Source organism: Periplaneta americana, chromosome 16, assembly GCF_040183065.1.
Source record: "Periplaneta americana isolate PAMFEO1 chromosome 16, P.americana_PAMFEO1_priV1, whole genome shotgun sequence".
NCBI lineage: Eukaryota > Metazoa > Arthropoda > Insecta > Blattodea > Blattidae > Periplaneta > Periplaneta americana.
This window is the reverse complement of record NC_091132.1, coordinates 173,482,985-173,505,898: the sequence shown is the minus strand read 5'-3', so window position 1 is coordinate 173,505,898 and position 22,914 is coordinate 173,482,985. Positions and strand designations below refer to the sequence as shown.

At 34.8% G+C, this 22,914-nt stretch overlaps 1 protein-coding gene across 4 annotated transcripts in view; it reads right to left on the bottom strand.

Annotated features, from left to right (window-relative positions):
- Positions 1 to 386: 386 nt before the first annotated feature.
- The window catches only part of LOC138691962 (zinc finger protein 665-like), a 35,800-nt gene continuing 13,272 nt past the window's right edge, over positions 387 to 22,914 (bottom strand). For 2 of the 4 annotated variants that reach the window (XM_069814643.1, XM_069814644.1), the window contains 3 exons: positions 18,763 to 18,903; positions 15,914 to 15,996; positions 5,885 to 11,051 (listed from right to left, as the gene is read on the bottom strand). In XM_069814643.1, coding sequence (XP_069670744.1) covers positions 9,233 to 11,051; positions 15,914 to 15,996; positions 18,763 to 18,903 — 2,043 coding nt within the window. In that variant the 3' untranslated portion in view covers positions 5,885 to 9,232. Of the gene's footprint in view, positions 762 to 5,884; positions 11,052 to 15,913; positions 15,997 to 18,762; positions 18,904 to 22,914 lie in introns of those variants that run through there. The other 2 variants (XM_069814645.1, XM_069814646.1) reach the window with 2 other exon arrangements.

The window sequence follows — 22,914 nt, the reverse complement described above, 5'->3', positions numbered from 1 at the left end:
ACCGTGTTCTGAAGTTTATCCTAAAACTATGTTCTTCTTTAGTAAATCTCAAAACAGTTTTCGTTCTCAACTTAAGCCTAAAATGTTGACGCAGATAGGTTATGTTAACATGATAAATTCTCTTCACATTAAAATAACACAGTTTTATTTATTATTCCTGCCACATTATGCACCGCATAAATGGAACTTATGCACATATTACATTGAATAAAAATTTAATTGTATTATTTATTTGTTCCCTACTATACTGGGTTGTAATGAATTGTATTTATCTAACCTACCAGATTAACACACAACTGTACATACACTAATTTCATAGGAGGGACTGTGGTAAACTTTGTACCTACAAGTAAGGAAGGTAGATGTGCTAAATTAAAATCAGAATCTAAATAATTCTTCTTTATTAAATCTAAAAATAGCTTCCATTCCAAACTTAAAATGTTGATGCAACCAGGTTATGTTAACATGTAAAACTCCGTTCACATTAAAATAACACAGTTTTGTAATTATTTCTGCAACATATTATGCAATAAGAAGTGTGAAGGGGTCTTATACACACATTACACTAAATAAAATTGAGCGCCGACACGCTATAAAGTAATATATTTCACTCAGCTCCGTATAGGCAAATAGAAAAGCCCGACTCTTCGAGTGACGTCACACATCCTGCATTACGGCCTGGTCTAGATCACGATGGCAGTGGCTACGATGATAAGATCAGTATCGCCAACACATGAATTGTATTTCCGTCAGTATAACACCTGGAAATCAGAATCCGTAAAAAAAAAAAAAAAAAAAACCTAATAAATAGATAAAGCAAATTTTAACACAACTTACTTACCAATCCTGATTAAAATAATAATTCGTCAACTTCTAACTTAATGACGAGGAAATCTGAACAGGGGACTCTTAAACATGGTACGGAAGAGGCAGGGCTGATCAAATAAAAAGTAATATCTCCCAAAAATTAACGATTAAAAATGACAGCAGCTAAACAAGACAAAAGACGATGTAAACCGTAATTTCCGCCAGAAAATCCGTCACCCATCAGAGCCTTTTTTTTTTTTCCGTCCGGTACGTTGAAATTACGTCACTTTTGGCGGAATTTCCGTCCAGTTGGCAACACTGGATGAGATAGCCTACAACCCAGATGGTACCGAGATGCAAATATTTTACAAATTGACAATTATTTAAGTCAGACTTCAAATACTAAATATTTCTTTTGGATACGCACTAGTTTTGGGTCTATTCAGTATTTCGTGCTTGTTCATTCGGAATAAGAAGGATTGGTTTATTGCGTAAGAGTTGAGTTCAGTCGTTCATAAAACAACACACAAAAAAGTTCAACAACATACAATAGGATGCCGCTAGTATTGCAAGTTACATTTTCTATTACAGCTGCCAGAATTACTGACCTTTCAACAGACAAACCGCTACTACTGGGTCCACAGTTCAAAATTTGTTTACAATACTCGTAGGCTATAATTTTGTAACATTGCATTTTTGGTGATTTATTTTAGAACGCTTTACCGACTGTGAAGTTTATCTACCATCTGAGTGAAATGAAGGTCATCATGCCAGCGAAATGAGTCGAAGCGTCCAGAGCCAAGAGCTACCACGATTTTGCTCTCAATCGACGAAAAAAAAAAAACGAAAAAAATATAACAATCGTGTAAAAAATAAGAGTCGTGTAAAAAAATAACTTGGAAAGATTCGCATTCGATCGTGCGAAATAATCATAAATCTAAGGATAGCACCCGATCTGTTCGCTTATCTGCTAACACATTTGGCACAATTGTTGATTATGTGTCGTGAACAGTATAGTAAAATATGATGTAAACGTAAAAACTGAAAATTTATCCTTTGAAGAGGTGGAAAATTTCAAGTAACTCGGAGCAAAAGCAACAATTGTAGACGACACACAAGAAGAAAATAAAACGTAGAATAAATATGGGAATTGCCTGCTAATATTTGGTCGAGAAAATTTTGTCATCTAGTCTGCTGTATTCATTTCGGAAAGGTTTCAAATTTAGCATTATAGAAAAAAAAAAGGATACATGCATCTGAATAGCCAGGAAATTTGGTTAATTATGTAGTTCGAATCCAATTACTTTATTACATGTATTTACCGACGATTCACATAAATAATTATTTATCAACATATTGTCAGTATCCCTGGCTTGGTGATGTGCGTCCAGAAACTCTGTATTTTGCAATAATATAAGTCATGCCGCGAAAAAATTATTCACACGTTTAGATCTCAAATCCTTATTCGCTTTAGTGTAGAGACGTAGTAAATTTTCCCATTTGAATGTAGAGTAAACTATCAATATTCAACAGCTTATGCTGTTTATAAATTTAAACAAAAAATCTAATATTTTAATAGTGTGTGTATAAACTGTAAGTGTTTTGGAATCGCAATTCTCCCAAAAATTTTACAACTGAAGGCCAATTCACAATGAAAATTAAACATTTGCGTGACATAAACACAGACGTTTGCGCCTAGGTTACCAAATGGGATCATTCACAATGATTCACATAAACACTGACATTAACATTGCCGTAAGACGTTAACATGGAAGTTTGCAAACTCCAAACTTTCATGCTTATGCTTACGTCATTTGCAAACAGAACACAATCGTGGAGCTCTGAAGTATACGACAGAATATGACGAAATGACGTCGTTGTTATGTTTCCATGGTTACCAAGTATCTTCGCGGTTATGTCTATGTTCCCATCGTGAATGTTCTTGAGTTTTATCATAACGTTTACATTTTTAAGTTAACGCTTAAGTTATATTTAATTTTGATTGTGAATGAGCATTTACACTTTCTTAAATTAGAAGACATAATCGGTCTATTGTTTCTGAGATATCGGGTGCATATAACATGACTTTTGCTCTAAGCACCTCTGCAACTTGAGACTAGTGCTTGATATCCTCAGGAATATCACTCACTTTAATAAAAGTTATATCTAACTTACACGAATTACGAGGCTAGACAGAGACGTAAGAGGAGAATAAGTGTGATTTTTGTTATTGCCCTTATATTAAAATGCAGACGAGAATAAGAGAAGTAAAAATGTTATTCAAATCTATTATGTTACGTTCAGAATTATATATATATATATATATATATATATATATATATATATATATATATATATATATAATTTTAACTGGTAATGGAAATAACGGGAAAATGGCTGAACGGATTTTAATAAATGACCCCTGGTTTTGAAGCTTAGAAACCGAAGTTTTCCAGAAAAATAGCAGTTTTCAGTGAAATATCAATTTTCCTACATCATTTTCCTATTTTCCAAAATTCATCTGTCTTCAGTTTTGAGAAATAATGGCTTTTCAGAATAGAACAAAACACAAACACACTACAATAAACAATAGGATATTACACGATGGCCATTACCTGAAGAATTGCTGACATATTTAGAGCTCAAATTCAATTGGTTATGAAAAACTTCAAGACTTACTAAAAATAATTTACAGGTCTGATTCTGTTGTGCGTAATATTCTGAGTAGAGCTGTGTATTGGATATTAAAATCTACAAAATTTGAGGTGGTTTGATGACATTATTATCATTAGAAATGAAATATTATTATAGTTAATGCCATGATGTGACTATTTTTCATTACTTAATTACACATACTAATGCTATATTCATGATATGAAAATGAAACATTTTGGGGTTATATAAGTAGATGTAGAGAATATCTTAAATGAGATCTTCACTTCTATAATTTACTGAGTGCCGGTTGTATAGTATATATAACTACAAAACTTACGTAAGATAATAATGTTATTAAAAATCAAATATTTTTATAGTTATTAATCAAGTGAGGTTGGGTCTTTTTCATATACTTAATGGCGGTGTGGTGTAGATATTTATATGCGTCATTCTCTTCAGTATTGGCTCGAGAGAGCGCAAAAATTCCAGTTCCTAAGGAAAGACCAAAAGGTATTACTTACTGATAAAATAAGAAGTCTGCAAAATTATGTAGTCTTCCGATCATCTCAGCAAGATCTCTTAGCAGGATAAAATGATTTTACCCTCTCCATTTCAAGCTCCACACGCAATAGCTACGCATTTTTTTTAACAATCCACAATGATCTGAAATAGCTATTGCTTTACTCACACATGAAATTCCCACTGATCGTCCTGACATGGTTAATTGCGGTTTCGCGTTGAAACTCAAAAATTGAAGGTGGATTAGTTCAAGAAAAAATATTTGGCATAAAAAAACATGCAGAGGGAGTATGTTTCATTATTACGGAAGCAAATAAGTTTGAAAATGTCTGGTATTCTTCATTCAAAATACTGCAAATCTGAAAAATTTGTATTGGAACGTCTAATGAACTTAGTTTGCAGCATTTGCTGCACAAGCCACTAGTTACAATATGTCATTACATGGGAATATTAATGGACGTCAACATGTTTCGTCAAAGGGCAAGTGTATAGCATATTGTGCTTATTTAATTCACTCAATTGATAGGATTACAGAGATATAAGCAACGCGTATTATGTAATTACAAAACTCAGGAACACAAACTCATACATAGTACACATTATTTCAGAAATTGGACGCAATTGTTATGGCCTGTCGTACCACAAACTTTTTGGCGCATACTGTAGATTCCGTTTTCATGATATTGATCTACATTTTGGTGGCCTGTATTGGGCGAAATCCACGGCAAAAGCATATGCCAATGTCTCGAATGCTCCACAGCTGCAAAATATCGATGCCAAGAATGCTCAGTGATGACCTTGGACTTTATCTTCGAAATTATGGGCACTTAATGACTCTGAAGCTGAACAAGTAGAGGGTACTGAAGTCAGGACATCTTCTTAGAGGTATGACAACAATTGTTATCACAGGACATCTTCTGATTGTTCTCACAGGACTATCCTCAATGCTGGAAAAATTTCACCACAGAACAGTTTTAGCCAAGAGGATGTTAAAGCCTATGAGACGAGTTCTCAGGAAGCTCGTGGGAGCTCGAAAAATTCAATTCCGTGATTGTTTGAAGGAATGTGAGTTATATGGTCCAATGCAACTGTATATTTGTGAAAAATGTGTTAAAAGCAAGAGGCAAAGTGTGTGAAAAAAAGTGTCACAATTTACATAGCAAAAGACAGAGGTGTTCACACTGAATATATGCGCCATGTAACAAGGCCAACGTGTACGCATACTACTCGGGTTCCATTTTGCTGATTTCATATCATCTGGAGACGTGACTCATGACGTGTAATCGCCGATCTCAAAACATTTAAATTTAAAATGTGTGTAGTATTTGAGGACATTGTCTGCAAGTAAAGGGACTTAAATGTGAAAAACTCAGGTGATACTAGTAGTGGGCAATGATAGATTTGCACACTGGAAACATATCAACTTGCAATAGCAGACAGACCAAAAGTTTGCAAGTGTGCACATGAATAAAGCGGGCAATTTGGATAAATGCCTGATGTATTATGAGTGAATCATGTGTAGTAGCTATTGCAAATTTAATACAATTTTAAAATTTTCAATATTTTTTTATCAACAGTAATCTCACTAGAGGTTTTGATTTTATCGATAAATCTGCCAGTGGAACACGAGCAAATTTATCTAGAGAAAATCAAAACTCGAGTGGGATTTGACTATTACACGATTAGAAGAAAGTATATAAAGTTTAGAAGTAACAAACTACTCCAATACAATAAAATATTAATCGGCTTACGAAAATATGTCTTCAAATGTATTATTGTACCATCTGAACATTACGCTAGATGGCAGTAGTGTTTTATGATTATGTTTTCTTGTTATCAGCTGAGCCAACTATGGAATCTTCATTGTACTCTGTGGACGGTTACTAGTCAAGAAGGCTTTGTAGATTCAGTTTCATTTTTATTAAAACATTTGCATTCCACTTCAATCATTCGGATGCCAGTAATCAATGTCACTTGACAGATGATTTTCAATAAATCTTAGTATTAATCAAACTCTGATACGTGACTGTCCATAATATCATATAGCAGAAGCTATAACAAACATAACCTAAATAATATAAACAAGTGTTAGAAAAGTTTTAATTAGGTATGATGAAATATACAAGAAACGTTTCAATTAACGATGATGACATAAAAATGAGAATATAACAAAACTTACTGAATGGGAGTAAATACAAATCACAATTACAACACAATACAGAAAAGGGTTAAGGTGACATTACTAATTGTACATTAATTAGTAGATAAAATTATAACTAAGATACTTGAGTACAGATATCAATACAAGATATTCATTTACACTGTAGAAAGTATTGAGAATCTATCATCCATAAATTACAGATTACAAACTCAAATAATGTAGCTTGCGTACATTTAATGGTAAGTGCTTAAACGAATCTTGTACCAATACAAATAAACCATTGTTTTATTGTTTGTGCGACATTTGGTTCCGTCAGTGAGTAGTTATATCTTGTGTCGTTACTATGAACTTCAGACTTACGATGATAATTATTTATATTTTTCTTTACATTTTAGAGGCACTTCTACAGGTGCAAGTTCATTACTGTCAAAATTCTTTCAAGATAAATATACATTCAATGTGCCGAGATTGTTAATGTATGGAGAGCTACTATCCAGAGAAATGCAAAACATCATCCCAAGGTTCGTGACTGTGATTAAGCTACGGCGATGATCGTCACGAAGTGTTTTCTCTATCTGCCTACATCGCTGTGAATTCTCATTTGTTTTGCTGCCATAACTCGATTCAATATTTCTACATGGCCGTCACTAAATATCGATTATTGATCATGTGTGCCGCGATGTCCGTCCTGAAGTTGTTTCAGAAGCAACCTCCAGCGATCTGTGTCCCGTCCGACGATCTATGTTGGCGATCATCGCTGTAAGGAAACCGTGCGCATTCATTTTAACTGCTAGCAACTGCAGGCGACAATTGCCAGCGATGATCGCCGTAAACAAAACCGCACCTCTAGTTTGAGGGACGCTTTGTCAGAAAGTGTCTGTGCGTTGCTGCATTACTACATAGTTGTTCTTCATTTAACAGAAAATGCCTAAAAACAAATTCCTTAACAGAGAACTATGTACATGCCAGCTAATGCTATCAAAAGACTCACCTTACGTACAGCAAACATAACCCCGGTTGTGCCGTTTATATTTCGGCACGTCATTCTTTTCCTTTCCATTTCTTTCCTGTTCTTGTATCCTTACACAACTCGTCTATCTTGTTTATTGGTTAGAGTTTCAGTTGATATCAACCCTTCCTCTTCAATTTTGTAGAATATTATAATTTTTGGTATCTGCATGGTATCTAAATTCCGTCGACACGAATGTGTCTAACGAAATATAAATTTGTTTCAGCTATGGTAGATGGCTCTGAATGAGTATAGTATAAATCTTGTGGATATCATTTTCATGGATTGAGTTTATGAAAGTAGTTGTTTGGGTCGTCGATGTTTGTATTTCCTGTTTATATCATATCTGCCAAGAGAATTTATTAGTTTGTTGCTGTTGAGTGCTGCCTTGTGATAGAGTTCATTTGTGATTTTTTGTATATATTCGGGAAGAGATTCTATTTGGAGGTAATCATGAAGTTATCGTGTACTTGTTCCCCATCCACTGCCGTGAATGGTTCTCAGTATTTAGTTTTGGATAATTTGTATTCTATCCTTATGCTTTTCTCTGTTTGTTTTGATTATTCTAACTCTTCATAGATGGCTTGTCGTTTTTTCCTTTCTGATCTAGTTCTTCTTACTTTTCAAAGATGGCTTACTTCCTCTCACTTATCCGTCTTTCCATATTCTCTGGTTTTGTTGCTTTAATCTATGATGAGTTGAAACAGAGGGGCGAGTTAATATCTGGCTGGGGAGCGGTTAGTATTTTAAAATATCGTTTGCTGATTGGTTTTGACTGTAGCTCCAGTTTGAATTTCGCCTGAGAAGCTTGTTGTATTTCGGTTGTAGAGTCCGTCTGAGGTCGGGTGCATGCCGGCAGGCTCAGTGAAATGAAGACTGTTGGGGCGTTAGAAGTCTGGGACTACAACTTGTTGAGGAAAGTATGTAGTAGCGGGCTTTACTATGTGGAAGTTAAGTTAAATCTGCCGGGGAGAGATTCGTTGGGGTAATACGTATCGCCAAGCGAGTGGAATGATGTGGAGTCTGCTGTGAAGACTCGTTGGCAAAGGATACGTTCCATTGGACGTTTATAGTGTATGTTGCTACTGATGTGCAAATCTTTAGTATGTCATTACCGTCATTATCAGTAATGGATAGTAGCATTTGGCTGACGTAGCCGGAAAGTTTAGACTCAGTGGGTTTTGATGTGCTACTAACGATGAACTGCATTCGATTTTCTGTCTGGCTATCGTGCAGTCAATTTTGGCCAAATACCGGTCGGTATTTTAATTTGATGTTACTGAATCTCAAGCTGTTTTGTAACTAAAAGTCTACCACAAACTACAAGAAGTTCTGGTTTACGTTTTACTTAGTCATTACAACAGAACCTATTTGACGAGTATGGAATTCGAAATGGAGGCATCCATAGTTGTATGAAGTTTAAGGGGTGACCAATTTGAGAGTAACGGTTATGTGTGTGTTGAGTATTGGTTATGCGTGAGTTGCGTCGACAAGATGGATGTCAGCAAGGAGGAGTAAATATCAATGTAAAGTGACTAGTTGGGTTTGAATAACATGAGCCTGTGACGAAGATATTTTATGTGTGAAGAAGTTATTTTGTTGTCTACTCTAAATGAATGTTTGTCTTAAACATAGGGAATGTGTGTTGTTACTCAATTACCGCGACGTGCAGATTACAAACCTGATCGTACCGTTTCAGGGCTGGGTTTTTTTTTGGTATAATTAAGATATTTATCATTTATTTCAGCAATCAAAAGTCCTACCAGACCCAGCGACGGTTCACGGTTATGGACGTTGCAATTTTCCACAAAGCAACGGCGATCAGATGACACTCAAGTGAATAATCCACACTGTATTTGTTTTATATCTACTAATTGTCCAGCAGAAATTTACATAACAGTGTAGTGAAACTTAGTTACGTGTGAAAAGATGTCTTTTGAGTTAACATTTAGAAGTGAAACATTTACTTCCCGATCACAGATAACTCCTTTTGCAGATATCACATTTAAATGGTGACTAGCCCGTGTGTAGGCGGACACAAGTAGACAATAGTCTCTCGTGAAAAACAATATGAACAGACGTCACATTTGCATGGTTTTACCTGTGTGAGTCATTAAATGTCTCTTTAAGGCTCCCAAATGTGGAAAACACTTCCCACACACGTCGCATTTAAATGGCCTTTCACCTGTGTGTATACGCACATGTTTCTTTAAGTTTCCCGTTGCTGAGAAACTCTTTCCACATACCTCGCAATTAAATGGCTTTTCACCTGTGTGTATACGCATATGTTTCTTAAAGGTTCCCGTTGATGAGAAACTCTTTCGACATACCACGCATTTAAAAGGCTTTTCGCCTGTGTGTATGCGGGCATGAAAGTTTAAATCTCCAGTTGTTAAGAAACACTTTCCACAAGACTCGCACTTAAATGGTCTTTGGCCAGTGTGTCTGAGAATGTGTTTCCTTAGATACACCATTTGAGAAAATCTTGTTCCACAAATATCGCATTTGTATGGCTTTTCTCCTGTGTGTACGCCAGCATGTGTGTTTAAAATTGACCATGTCGAGAAACAATTTCCACATACCTCGCATGTATATGGCTTTTCGCCAGTGTGTACTCGTATATGCGCCTTCAAATGTTCAGAGTGTACGAAACACTTCCCACATTTATCGCACCTATATGGCTTTTCCCCTGTGTGTTTTCGTACATGCAACTTCAACTTTCGAGAGTGTGAAAAACACTCGTCACATATATCGCACTTGTATGGCTTTTCCCCAGTGTGCATTCGTACATGAAACTTGAACTGTTCAGAGATTGAGAAACACTTTCCACATACCTCGCACGTATATGGCTTTTCGCCAGTATGTATTCGTACATGTGACTTCAAATTTCCAGACTGTGTAAAGCACTTCCCACATACCTCGCATGTATATGGCTTTTCTCCAGTGTGTATTCGTACATGAAACTTCATCATTCCAGAGTGTGAAAAACCCTTCCCACATATATCGCACGTAAATGGCTTTTCGCCAGTGTGTATTTGTAAATGCAACTTCAACTTTCCAGAGTGCGGAAAACACTCGCCACATATGTCGCACGTATACGGCTTTTCCCCAGTGTGCATTCGTACATGCAACTTTAACTGTTCAGAGAGTGTGAAACACTTACCACATGTCTCGCACGCATATGGCTTTTCGCCAGTGTGTATTCGTACATGCGACTTCAACTTTCCAGATCGTGAAAAGGACTTCCCACATACCTCGCACGCATATGGCTTTTCGCCAGTGTGTATTCGTACGTGCAACTTTAAATGTCCAGACTGTGAGAAACACTTTCCACATTCCTCGCACGTATATGGCTTTTCGCCAGAGTGTATTCGTACATGCGCCTTCAACTGTCCAGAATGTGAAAAGCACTTCCCACATACCTCGCACGCATATGGCTTTTCGCCAGTGTGTATTCGTACGTGCGACTTTAAATGTCCAGACTGTGAGAAACACTTTCCACATTCCTCGCACGTATATGGCTTTTCGCAAGTGTGTATCCGGGAATGTATATTTAACAGCTGTAATCGCGTGAAACACTTTCCACAGTAGTCGCATTTTACTGCCCTCCTGGCGTCGTGTACGAGAGCATGTCTCCTAAAATATGTCGATCTTGAATAACACTTTCCACAAACCTTGCATTTGAATGACTTTTCAGTTTTGTGTATTTGAGAATGAAGATTCAGTGATTGCTTAGTAAGAAATACTTTGTCGCACATATCACAGGTGATAACATTATGACTCACATCGCTAAAGTTTGAACACTCTTCCCTCTTGCTACCACACTGCGTCGATTTGTCTTTTTCACGATCAATGCTGGCGGAATATCGTAACACGCTCTTCTCAACATTATCGACAATGCTGAAATGAACATTCATTATATTTTATACATATATCAGACAATAATAAAAGCGAATATGCTTCTTGTTGGTGTCTCGGTCTTTATACCTGTTTCTGGGGTTGTTTGAGGCGCTGATTCAAAAAATTATAATAATAATTTATTTATTTAATTTGGCAGAGCTAAGGCCAGTAGGCCTCTTCCGCCCAGCCAGACTCTAAATCTAATTGAATACAATTGCTTACATAGTTATTACATTAATATCTAGACCATAACATGAAAATAAATAATGAAAGTTGGATAAGTAATGTTAGTGTTACAATAATAAACATTGCTAAGAAATAGTTATAACAATAAAAACAATAATATTAATAATAATAATAATAATAATAATAATAATGAGGTAATTTATCTGTCATAAATATAACCATTAAACATTGAGAAACCTGAAACAGCTATTATTGTTAACGAGAATTGTTAGAAAAATATTTCGTTAGCTATTTTTAAATAGGTTTGATGTCTGACAGTCCATGACATTACTCGGTAGGGAATTCCAAAGCCGAGGAACAGCCACAGTGAAAGAAGATGAAAATGAGGATGTTCGGTGGGAGGGAATGGATAATATTGAGGAGTGTTGTGATCGTGTGTCTAGGTTATGATGGGTGGATAGATTTTGAAAACGAGACGCAAGATAGAGAGGAGTGGAGAAATGCAATATTGAAAGAGAAAGGAATGACAGTGGATTTTCCTACGATCTTCTAGACGGAGCGAGGACAACATTTCGAGGGATGGTGTTACGTGATCTGCCCGGAGAATATTGTACAGATGATACCTAACTCCTTCTTAGATTTAGTTGAATTTATGTATTAATTTTATATACTTATTTACTGGCTTTTAAGGAACCCAGAGGTTCATTGTCGCCCTCACATCAGCAAGCCATCGGTCCCTATCCTAAGCAAGACTAATCCAGTATCTATGATCATATCTCACCTCCCTCAAATTCATTTTAATATTATCTTCCCATCTACGTCTCGGCTTCCCCAAAGGTGTTTTTCCCTCCGGCCTCCCAACTAACATTCCATATGCATTTCTGGATTCGCCCATACGTGCTACAAGGTCTGGCCATCTCAATCGTATGGATTTGATGTTCCTACTTATGTCAGGTGAAGAATACAATACGTGCAGTTCTGTGTTGTGTAACTTCTATTATAATTTTATTAAGTAGAAAAATTTAAATTTTGATTTGATATATTATTCTTAATGATATCCACATTTTTATAACGGTTTTAGTAGACTATATAATTTTAGATATCATCATTATAGAGTTGCTTTTCGGAATTCGTTCTTCTGTTTGTGGATTTTTGTGCATAATGAATACAATAAACATGTACAATATAATGTGATGTGACACATTAAAGAGAAAAGAAAGTAAATTGTTGCAGGCAAATATAAGTGGATTAATTCAAATAGAGATCATGATGTAATATTTGAAGAGAATCTTTGATAATATTTATAAGAACAGACATTACATAATCAAAAGAAATGTGAAGTTTCTTAATATAATTCCATGTGAATTTTGTAATAGAACCTCCACTGCCAAACAGCAAACCAATGACAGACCATTGTTTAAGAGGGATGTTGTACTTTTGAGAATGATACGGCAGACAAGGATCATATATGGACTTCTTCTCAATATCAACTTCGGTGGCCTGACTTTGATTCCTTTGAAAACGGACACACAATGTACTTCCTCATGAATTTCCAAATTTAAAGTTTTTAACGATGTCGCCAAAGCATGTCGTACACGATGATATCTAGCATTGATCAGCAGCTCGCCTTTGGGGCATTGTCCAAGCACGTGTCCAAGTGTTTCAAGATCGCTACAGTCTGGATGACGGCAGCGGGTTGTGCTTAGAGTTCTGCCAGGTATTGCGCGAACTGCCAAAATATTCCTTCACATTTTTAAAGCATTGGTGCATTCTGAGGAAGATAGGCCCTTTCGATTGCTTACCCATGAGTTAGCCTTGGGGAGATCACTATAAACAATAACCCCTTTACCACGCAAGGTATGGTTTGTCCAAGTTTGGAATGCTTCATTTCTTAAGTGTTTATGAATTTTACGACCTGACCAGTTGATAGCATCAATAGTGGTGATGTTCACTTTACTTCCGAAACATTGGATTCTGAAATGTCAGAACTTAAATACATCGCAGTTGTCACTGTATTGGTATATTCTCATTCATATCATTTCAATTTGGAGATGGTGCATCGCAAAGAAATGGCTACTTCCCAATGGTTGTGCTTGAATTATCGCCACGTATTTTGTTGTATATATTGGGAGTACACACTTAACGTTATTTCGAAACGTATTTCCGAGTTTGTAAAAACCGCACGTTTAGGTTATTTTGGTGTCAAGCATGGACATTATGGTCAACCATGGGCTCCTCATACGGTATGCAAAATTTGTGTTCAGCATTTGCGCCAGTGGACAAATGGAAAGACAAGTAGAAAGGATTATTTCCTTATTGATAATATCATATATCTTCTATTGACTATTACACTTTTACTACTTCACACTACTTTTGACCAATAAAACGGTACGAAAGGACGTCTTTCAACCAATCATGGCTGCCTATCGCACAATTTTATCGCGTCCCTAGCATTTGTTTAATTTTATCGCGTCCCTAGCATTTGTTTATTTTTATCACTATCCTAGCATTTGTTTCTTTGTTTGCCAACATTTCAAACTGCACTGGTCTGGACGGCAAAAAACAGAAAATTACAAACCACTCCAGTCGATGTACAGCACTTTGAAATATGACTCACATTGGCATTCAAGAACAAGAATTAATAAAGATCACTGGTCATAGCTATGCATTTTCCCTGAATCCCTATTTACAAATAAATGAAGAGCACCATGCACATCAAGTTCACTTCTTTTACGCACACGAGCAATTAAACATCAACTGAATAACCAACCAATAAAACATTCAAATTTGAAAATTGTACTTTCAATAATTGTTTCTTTTAAAATTTTTCAGGTTTATTTTTTATTTCATCATCGTTAATTATAAATGTTTCTTGTTTATTTCATCATCCGTAATTAGAACTTTTCTAACACTTGTTTATATTATTTAGGTTATGTTATAGCTTCTGCTATATGATATTATGAATAGTCACTTATAAGAAATTGTTTAATACTAAGATTTATTGAAATTCATCTGTCAAGTGACGTTGATTACTGGGATCAGGATAATTGAAGTGGAATGCAACTGTTTTAATAAAAATGAAACTGAATCAACAAAGCCTTCTTGACCAACAACCGCCCACAGAGTTCAATGAAGATTCCATAGTTGGCACAACTGATAAGAAAACAGCTAATCATAACACACTACTGCCATCTACTAGCGTAATATTTATAATGTTGAGATGGTACAAATTTGAAGACAGTTTTGTATTTTCGAAAATCAATTAATATTTTATTGTATTTGAGTACTTCGTTACTTCTAACTTTATATAATTTCTTCTAATCGTGTAATAGTCAAATAAATAGCAATCGAGTTTTGATTTTCTCTAGGTAAATCAAAACCTCCAGTGAGATTACTGTTGGTAAATTGTTTGTGTTTGTAATTTGAAGTAGTTTGCATGATATGTATTATCAATTTCTGTATATCACAACTGATTCAATTGTTTACGCCTTAAATTTAATTAACGTACTTGTTTTGTATAATACATATAGCTCAACTGATGAATGATCGTTTGCGTTTGTAAATTTAATAATGTGATTGGCTATGTATTGTACACTTTTAGTAGAGCCATCGATGTAGCTCAGTCGGCAGACTCGCTGGGCTGCTGATCCGGAGCTGCGTTCGGGCTTTGGTTGGATCCCCATTTAGTGTCACTAAATGGTTTCTTTCAACGTTTTCAACAGCCGTGAGACTGAAGCCGGATAGTCTATGGCGAATCCTCGGCATCACTTCATTTCAACACTTTGATTTGATTCTGTGGTTGGGTTTTTTCCGAGGTTTCCTCCAAACAAAAGGCAAATGCCGGGTAATGTTTTGGAGAATCCCCGGACCTCACCTCATCTCAATACATCTCGCCAAAATATTGTAAAAAATTACAGAAAATTGTAAAAATTGTAGAAAATTAGTGAATTGTAAAACTGTAAAAATGTAAAATATTGTAAAAGCTGTAAATGTAATATTGTAAAATTTTGACTTGTTTCACATCTTAAACCTTCATTGCTCATGTCAGATCTATGGAATATAATAAATGAATGAATGAATGAATGAATATGCATCAATCGAAATAATCCTGATAAGAGATTACATCCTCATCTAACTTCAGCTATGAGAACTGTGCCACACTCGGATGTGATCAAGATTCCACTCTTGCATGAGCTACCACAGCTCTCATTAGATGAAACTTTCGTGACTATATGTCTCACACAGCACAAGGTAAAGAAAGTGGGGACAGCAACGGTGGTTTGAAACTTCACATTTTGAATGCTTTGACCAGAACTAGTTGAGTGACCATAATGTACCCATTTCATAAAACAATAGTAATCTATCAAATCACAACTTCTCAAAATTTGCTACACAATATAAATTCTTTACATTCGAAAGTTTAGGTTACTAAAGAAGATTAAATAGAAAATAAATTAAACAGATTACTGCTCTCCGCCAAGGTAAAATTAAAAAGCTATAGCAGAATTTGCTATTGCAAAGGAAATATTAAATGATGTATTAAAAAAAAAAAAAATTCACAGACTCTTTATAGTAAATAAAAATAAGTATCATACATTATAAAATTTACTTTCCTCGTCTTCATTAAATGAAGTTCTGAAAGAATGAAAGAAGCAAAACCAGCACAGTACACTCACCTCTCAGTCAACACTTCATCCTCTTCTGAAGACACTTCCACTTCCTGTTCCTGCTGAACTCTGTCCACATCCGACAAATCTTCCTGGAAAAGTGAGTAAACAATGAAGAGAGCTTTAACTGACCATATGGGTTATTAGTTTACTATGTCAGACGCCCCAATATTCAAAGTTAGTGAATTCGATCTAACTCTTGAGTAAGGCTGTAATGACTTTTATACAAAATCCAAATTAGGTTCCTCCCAATTGCATTGATTTATGTCCTTCATACATCTTTCTTTATACTCAGACTACTTGCTTGTATTGTAAGACATTGTAAGACAATATATTATTTTAATGTACCGAAGTACATATGATATTTCCATGCAGATATTCTGCGTCATCATATGATGAAAGAGAAATGGAACGGAGAAAAGTTCTCTCCAGCACCGGGATTTGAACCCGGGCGGCCACTAGAGGGAACCCAAGAGTTGGAACTTAATCTGAGACGATTCTGTCCGACGCCGGGGTGGGTATCCGGTGAGACTTAGTGGATAAAGCTTCAGCATGTAGACCTGAAAACCTGGGTTCAAATCCCGGCGCCAGAGAGAATTTTTTTCCGTTCCATTACTCTTTCATCGTATTGTAAGACAAGTTTCAGCATTGAAAGTATGTGCATGTCATGTATAAATGGCCTGGAAAATATATATCCACAATTTGCAAGAATAAATAAATAAACAGTCGAAAAGACATCATGTCCCTGTTCAGAGTTATATTATCTCAAGATACAGACTCTCTAACACGTTTTCTTCTTTTGACCTATGATAGCAGAAAATAAAGATGTTGCCAAAATACTTGTAAATTAATTTGTAAAACATATTTTTGCTGTGGATTCAGAGATTCGTAAACCCAAATGAAAAGAGCAATGGAACCTGGAATTTGTCGTGTCTGTGGAAGCTTCCGAAACAACATAAGGTTTTCATATTCCCGGACGCATTCCAGACTGTACCTATCGCAGGCTATTTAATATTAATTGTATAGTATTTAGATACATGAACTAAAAGCAAGTTAGTGTTACATTAGAAATAATAATAGTAATAATAGTAATAATAATAATAATAATTATTATTATTATTATTATTATTATTATAATAATAATAATAATCTATACTAATAATAAATCTGTAGCCGAAATTTTTCTGGTAATTTTCGATTTTCCAAAAATAATTGGTCCTAACATATATAATTAACCGCCCTGAATACGAAAATCACTTTTTTGAAATTTTTGTTTGTATGTCTGTCTGTCTCTCTGTCTGTTTGGATGTTTGTTACCTTTTCACGTGATAATGGCTGAACCGATTTATATGAAAAATAGAATATAGATTAAGTTCGTTGTACTTTAGAATTTAGGCTATATGGCATTCAAAATATTTTATTTAAAAGGGAGGTTATAAGGGTGCTCGTATTAAATAAATCGAAATATCTCCCTTCATATTAATTTACATGAAAAATATTACATAACAAAAGTTTCTTTAAAAATAATTTCTGATAAGTTTTATTCCATGCAAAATTTTGATAGGACTGATATTTAATGAGATAAATGAGTTTCAAAATTACAATAACAATGTCATATAAGGCGGTGTAATGAAATAAAAAAAAATGACTTCATCTATAAGGGGCCTTGGACAACAACAATCGAAATCTATGAAAGATACGGTAGCCCACAGACAATGTTTCTGTGTTTGTATGAAGTAATATAGGAAGCTAAATTAACCGATTTATATAATTATTAATTCACCATTGGAAAGTGACGTTTCTCTAGATGGACTAATCCTATAATGTTATTACAGTAACTTCTGAGTGAATCGAGGACAGGTAAGATTAAAATAGCTTCTTACGCACAGAAAACTTGATAGGCATTCGTTTCCAGTATTTCCTAAAATAATTTTTATGACTGGATCAAAATGATCGCATTTTAATTTTTCTTTAATGCAATTTAAATTAAGTAACATAATAAACGATTTATCCTTCTATCAAACACGAATCTTCCCTGGATCAAATGTCCTATTTTAATTATGTAATTACTTTATATTTATTTCTAACACGTGCAGCGAAGCACATGGGTATGGCTAGTAATAATAATAATAATAATAATAAAAGTGTTAATAATAATAATAATAATAATAAAGTGTTAGTAATAATAATAATATAATAATATTATTACCAACATTTTTATTATTATTAACAATTTTATTATTATTATTATTATTATTATTATTATTATTATTATTATTTTCTACTAACTACTTGGTTACTTACATTACTTGTCATATGCCTTATGTTCGGGGAAATACTCGGAAAAACATCAGCAAGGTAATCAGCCCAAGCAGGTATCGAAGCCACAACTGAGCGCAACTTCGGATGTGCAGGCAAGCTCTTCAGTAGACTGACGTACGTCGGTGGTTATATATATATATATATATATATATATATATATATATATATATATTTTCTCTATAAACATACTTCTTAACAAATTTAGAGGACTGCCAAATCTTTTGTGAATTTTGTATAAGCCTTTACATCGTTTGAACACATTCATCAATTACAAAATAAGAAACGTCGTAAACTTAAAATCAAATCCGTCTCTAGACAATATTTTCTCCGTGTATTCGAGATATTTCTCTGCTCCCTACTAGAAATATATACTTGCGAATTGTTATTTTATATCAAACCTAAAATGAAAACCGTCTAATTTGTGAACGTAATGAAAAAAAGAGAAAACAGTTAAGACAATTCGAGACTGTTAATATGTCTGACATACATTACAATGCACTACTGGTATATCTATACACTGACATTGTACCACTTACATCAACTTCAGATTTCACCACAGGAAAGCTGATAGGCACTGGTGTGGCATCTTCAACCTTTATCTCTGATTTGATATCGTAACTCTGGTCCACACATTCTGTCTTCATGCCGGACACTTCCAGGTGGGATAAATTCCCTTCCTACGGGACAGAAACACATCGTGAATAATTTTATTAGCTATTTTAAAAAAGAGTTAATATGAAACAGAAGCAAATCTGGTTCTGTGTGGCAGTCTTTGGCTAACTTTCAACACAGGCGACATATTAGAAAAGAAAACTGAAGGCAGAATACGTTCAAGACCTTAAAGGACACTGGAAATAACTAACAATAGGGCAGTTGATTAGCTGTAAATAATTTATACAGTGTAATATGTGTAAAAAAAATGATTTATGTTCTAGAAATGCGTGCAAATGCATTAGGCATGTGATATTTTATTACTCAGGGCAGTACCAAAATAGGGTTTCACAACACATTAAGAAACGAAACATTGAATATATCCATCCCCAGATATGCACATCATACAGTGTACAATTGTTTTTGCTTGCATAGAGTTCGTGATAATCTTATAAAAGTCAATGTGGCTATGTATGTATGTATGTGTGTACGTTCTCTATACAAATCTACATGCTTTGACCGATTTGTGTCAAAGTTTGCACATTTAACCTACATAACCAGGAGAAGAACATAGGCTACATTAAAATCGGACAAATAGACGTCAAATTAATTAAAAAGATAACAACATAAAAATATATACGGTCTTAAATGCAATCTTCTACAGACAATTGTTCTTTATTATTGTATGTTGTATTCTACATCGACTTTCGTGAGGCCATGGAAAAAGCAAAACGATATAAAATAACATTGTAGATACATCATGAAGGCCAAAATCTAGACAATTCATGCATTAAGTGTCTTTATGCAGTCCAGAACGTATTGTGTGTTTCTCGACATAGTTGTACATAGTGAGCAGACTGTGTTTTATCAAACTGAATTCTTGAATTCTTTGAAATCGCAAGGATTGTCAACACATAATTGAATACTTAATATTGAATCACCAATAGTACTATTGCGAAATATTGATCCACAAAAAGTACGCAATGGAACAGGAATTGGTGTGAAAAAACTCATGCCAAACGTAACAGAAGTGACAGTATTAACTGGCAAAACGAAAAGAAAAGATGATTTTATCCCACATATTCCTATGGTAGCCAGTAACACGCCATTCGATTTTAAGCAACTGCCATTTCAGTGCGACTAGCATTCGTAAAGCTCAAAGATAGTCGCTCAAAGTTGCAGGCATTCACTTAAAAACTCCGTGTTTTTCACATTGTAAATAAATTGCGTAACTTGCTTTCGAGTGAGCACACCTAAACATGTATACACCTTTATACAAAAGAGGGAAAAACGAATTGTATGCATATCAATGATACTTTTGTCATGTCCCTAATGTAGTATGTGAATATACGTAAGCCCACTGAAAATAACACTATATTAATTCTAAAATACGTATCTTTCAAAATATTATTGTCCGTGTTCGATAATGTGTTATTGCGAAATTCTGTGTAATCATGTTGCCAGTGTAGAATGTTAAGCATTGTGGAAAGAACAGTCACTTCATTTCTATAACATAATATATGTCTTTCAAAATATTATTATTCATCTTCACTTCTTGCAAAATTATACTCCATCTGCAGTGTGTATATAAAATAAAAAGTAATATATTTAATATGTTCTGAATTTGTCAGATGTAATATCTCGAGTCATATTTAAAAAGCCCGGGTAAGATATAAGCGGACGTACAGCTGTCAAGGGGTAAAAAATCTTCCAATATAAACTGAATTATATTGTATATATTGATTCTTTGGTATGACAGATAAATTTCGGCTCACGATGACATCCCAACGGATTCAGACTGGGAACAAGGGAATTTCCTAATTACCGTCAGCTCTCTGACATTAAAGTGAAAGCACATGTAGATATAAAATTACGTGAAATGTATGTCAGCACAGCTTCAGATCAATGTACAGATCTTATAATTATTTTATCTCTGCCTCAGTACAATGTCACATTTGTGGTGGGGAGGAAAGGAGATGGCAAGAAAAATTATTTAATACGCTGACAGCCACGACTAAGATAAGGCACTTGAAACTTAGTGGTAACTGACCGGCAGTGATACAATGTAAGATCCGTAGAACATTGAGTCAACACTAAGAGGGTGTATAGAGATCGAAGGGTGTGTTTTTGTTTTGCTGAACTCCAAGACAATGTTAACTCATTTAAAGGTTGTGTGACTGTAGCCTGTATATATTTTCGTTGGGTTTTACTTTGTTTATACTGTAGTTTGATTTTTCTATTATTTTATTTGTATTTCTGGCGGTGTGGAAGAGAAAGCCTAATGGCCTTATCTACACCAGAATACATGAATAAACAAAACAAATAAATATATAAATTAAAAAAAAAAAAAATTAATTGTGAAGCACATGATGAAATGTTTTCTTCTCGGTGCCTGATCTAAAACTATTTTAAATTTAGTTAACCCTGGCAGGCATTTGGCTAAGGAGTTCATTAATTCATGTAAGTGACGTTAAGTAACGATTCATCTTTATGGACGAGGAAAGCTTAGTAAAGACAATTTGTTATGGTTGTCTATAGTTGGGTTTTGGAGATTTCCGAAAATTTAATAACCATTTCGTTAAAAATAGAAGCAGAAAGGAAAACCCGCGCAACGCCGGGTACTTTCAGCTAGTAATAATATAATAGGACATTATGCAACGAGCCTATAATGGTAGTAATTAAGATGCGAGTATGTTTGTTTATGAAACGAGCACAACCGAGCTTCATAATTTTTATACGAGTGTCTTAATTATCATTACAGGCAAGTTTCATGCGACTTTTTATGCTCGACCATATTTCTAACTTGAAATTATTCATAAGTATTCAAGTTATGATTATCTAAGTGAGGAGCGGAACTGACCTTCTAAATTGTGAGATGTGCGCAGACGCGAAAGTATTGATTTTTTCCGAGGAACGAATGTCATTGACCATGATATAATCTAGAGAATAACATGAACATTAATCTTGATATAACCTGGAAATTGATTTAGATTTGAAAAACGAGATGACAAATTGAATTTATTTGAATATTATTTACAATTAACGCTAATTATTATAGTAACAGAACATAACCTTCTGCGACAGTATTGGATTTCCAGCCTCCGTGACGTTTCGCTAGTCGTCTTTCGATTACATATCCGAGAATAATCGATACTTGCGGTTTTATAATGCTACAATAGTGATCTCTCATTGGCTGAACAACTGAACTATAATGAGTAGGTGTACTTTAATGAGGTGCATTAAAGGGCTACTACCAGGTGTACAATTACTACATTTCGGCATGGTCGAGCATAAAATCTCAAATTTAACGCTGAAAGCTCCTTCCCTCTCAGAATACAACGTTGCGAGTCATTTTGGTTAAGTATATCTGTGGCGTTCAGAAGTCAACATGATTAACTCCTTTTCCAAAGATTTTGAGATATTCAAGGTTAAAGTTGAATACACACAATTGATTCTGTGTTGTAGTCAAGAATAATATTGCATTCTGTGGCCTTTTTACTGAACTATGGAGTTCATCACATTGCCCACTGAAAATATGGTCAACTTAGAAACTCTGAACTAACCAAAAGTGGAGTTAATCATGTTGACTTCGGAACGCCTCGTCTATGGAATAATATCTCCTATAATACAAATATTTACAATACAACAGTTTAGTATAAAATAAATTTTCCATAATAAAAGGGATTCTTTAACAAACTCGAATACACTTCTAGACAAAACTCTAACTTATGGCTTTTAAGGAAAACGGGGGTTCATTGCTGCCCTCACATAAGCCCAAAAACGGTTCCTATCCTCAGGAAGATTAATCCAGACTTCACAATCACATTCCACCTCCCTCAAATCCATTTTAATATTATCCTCCCATCTACATCTCGGCCTCCCCAAAGGTCTTTTTCCCTTTGGCCTCCGAACTAAGTCTCTATATGAATTTCTGGATTTGTCCATATGTGCTGCATGCCCTGCCCATCACAAATGTCTGGATTTAATGCTCCTAATTATGTCAGACGAAGACGAAAATATTGTATAACGTTATTAAA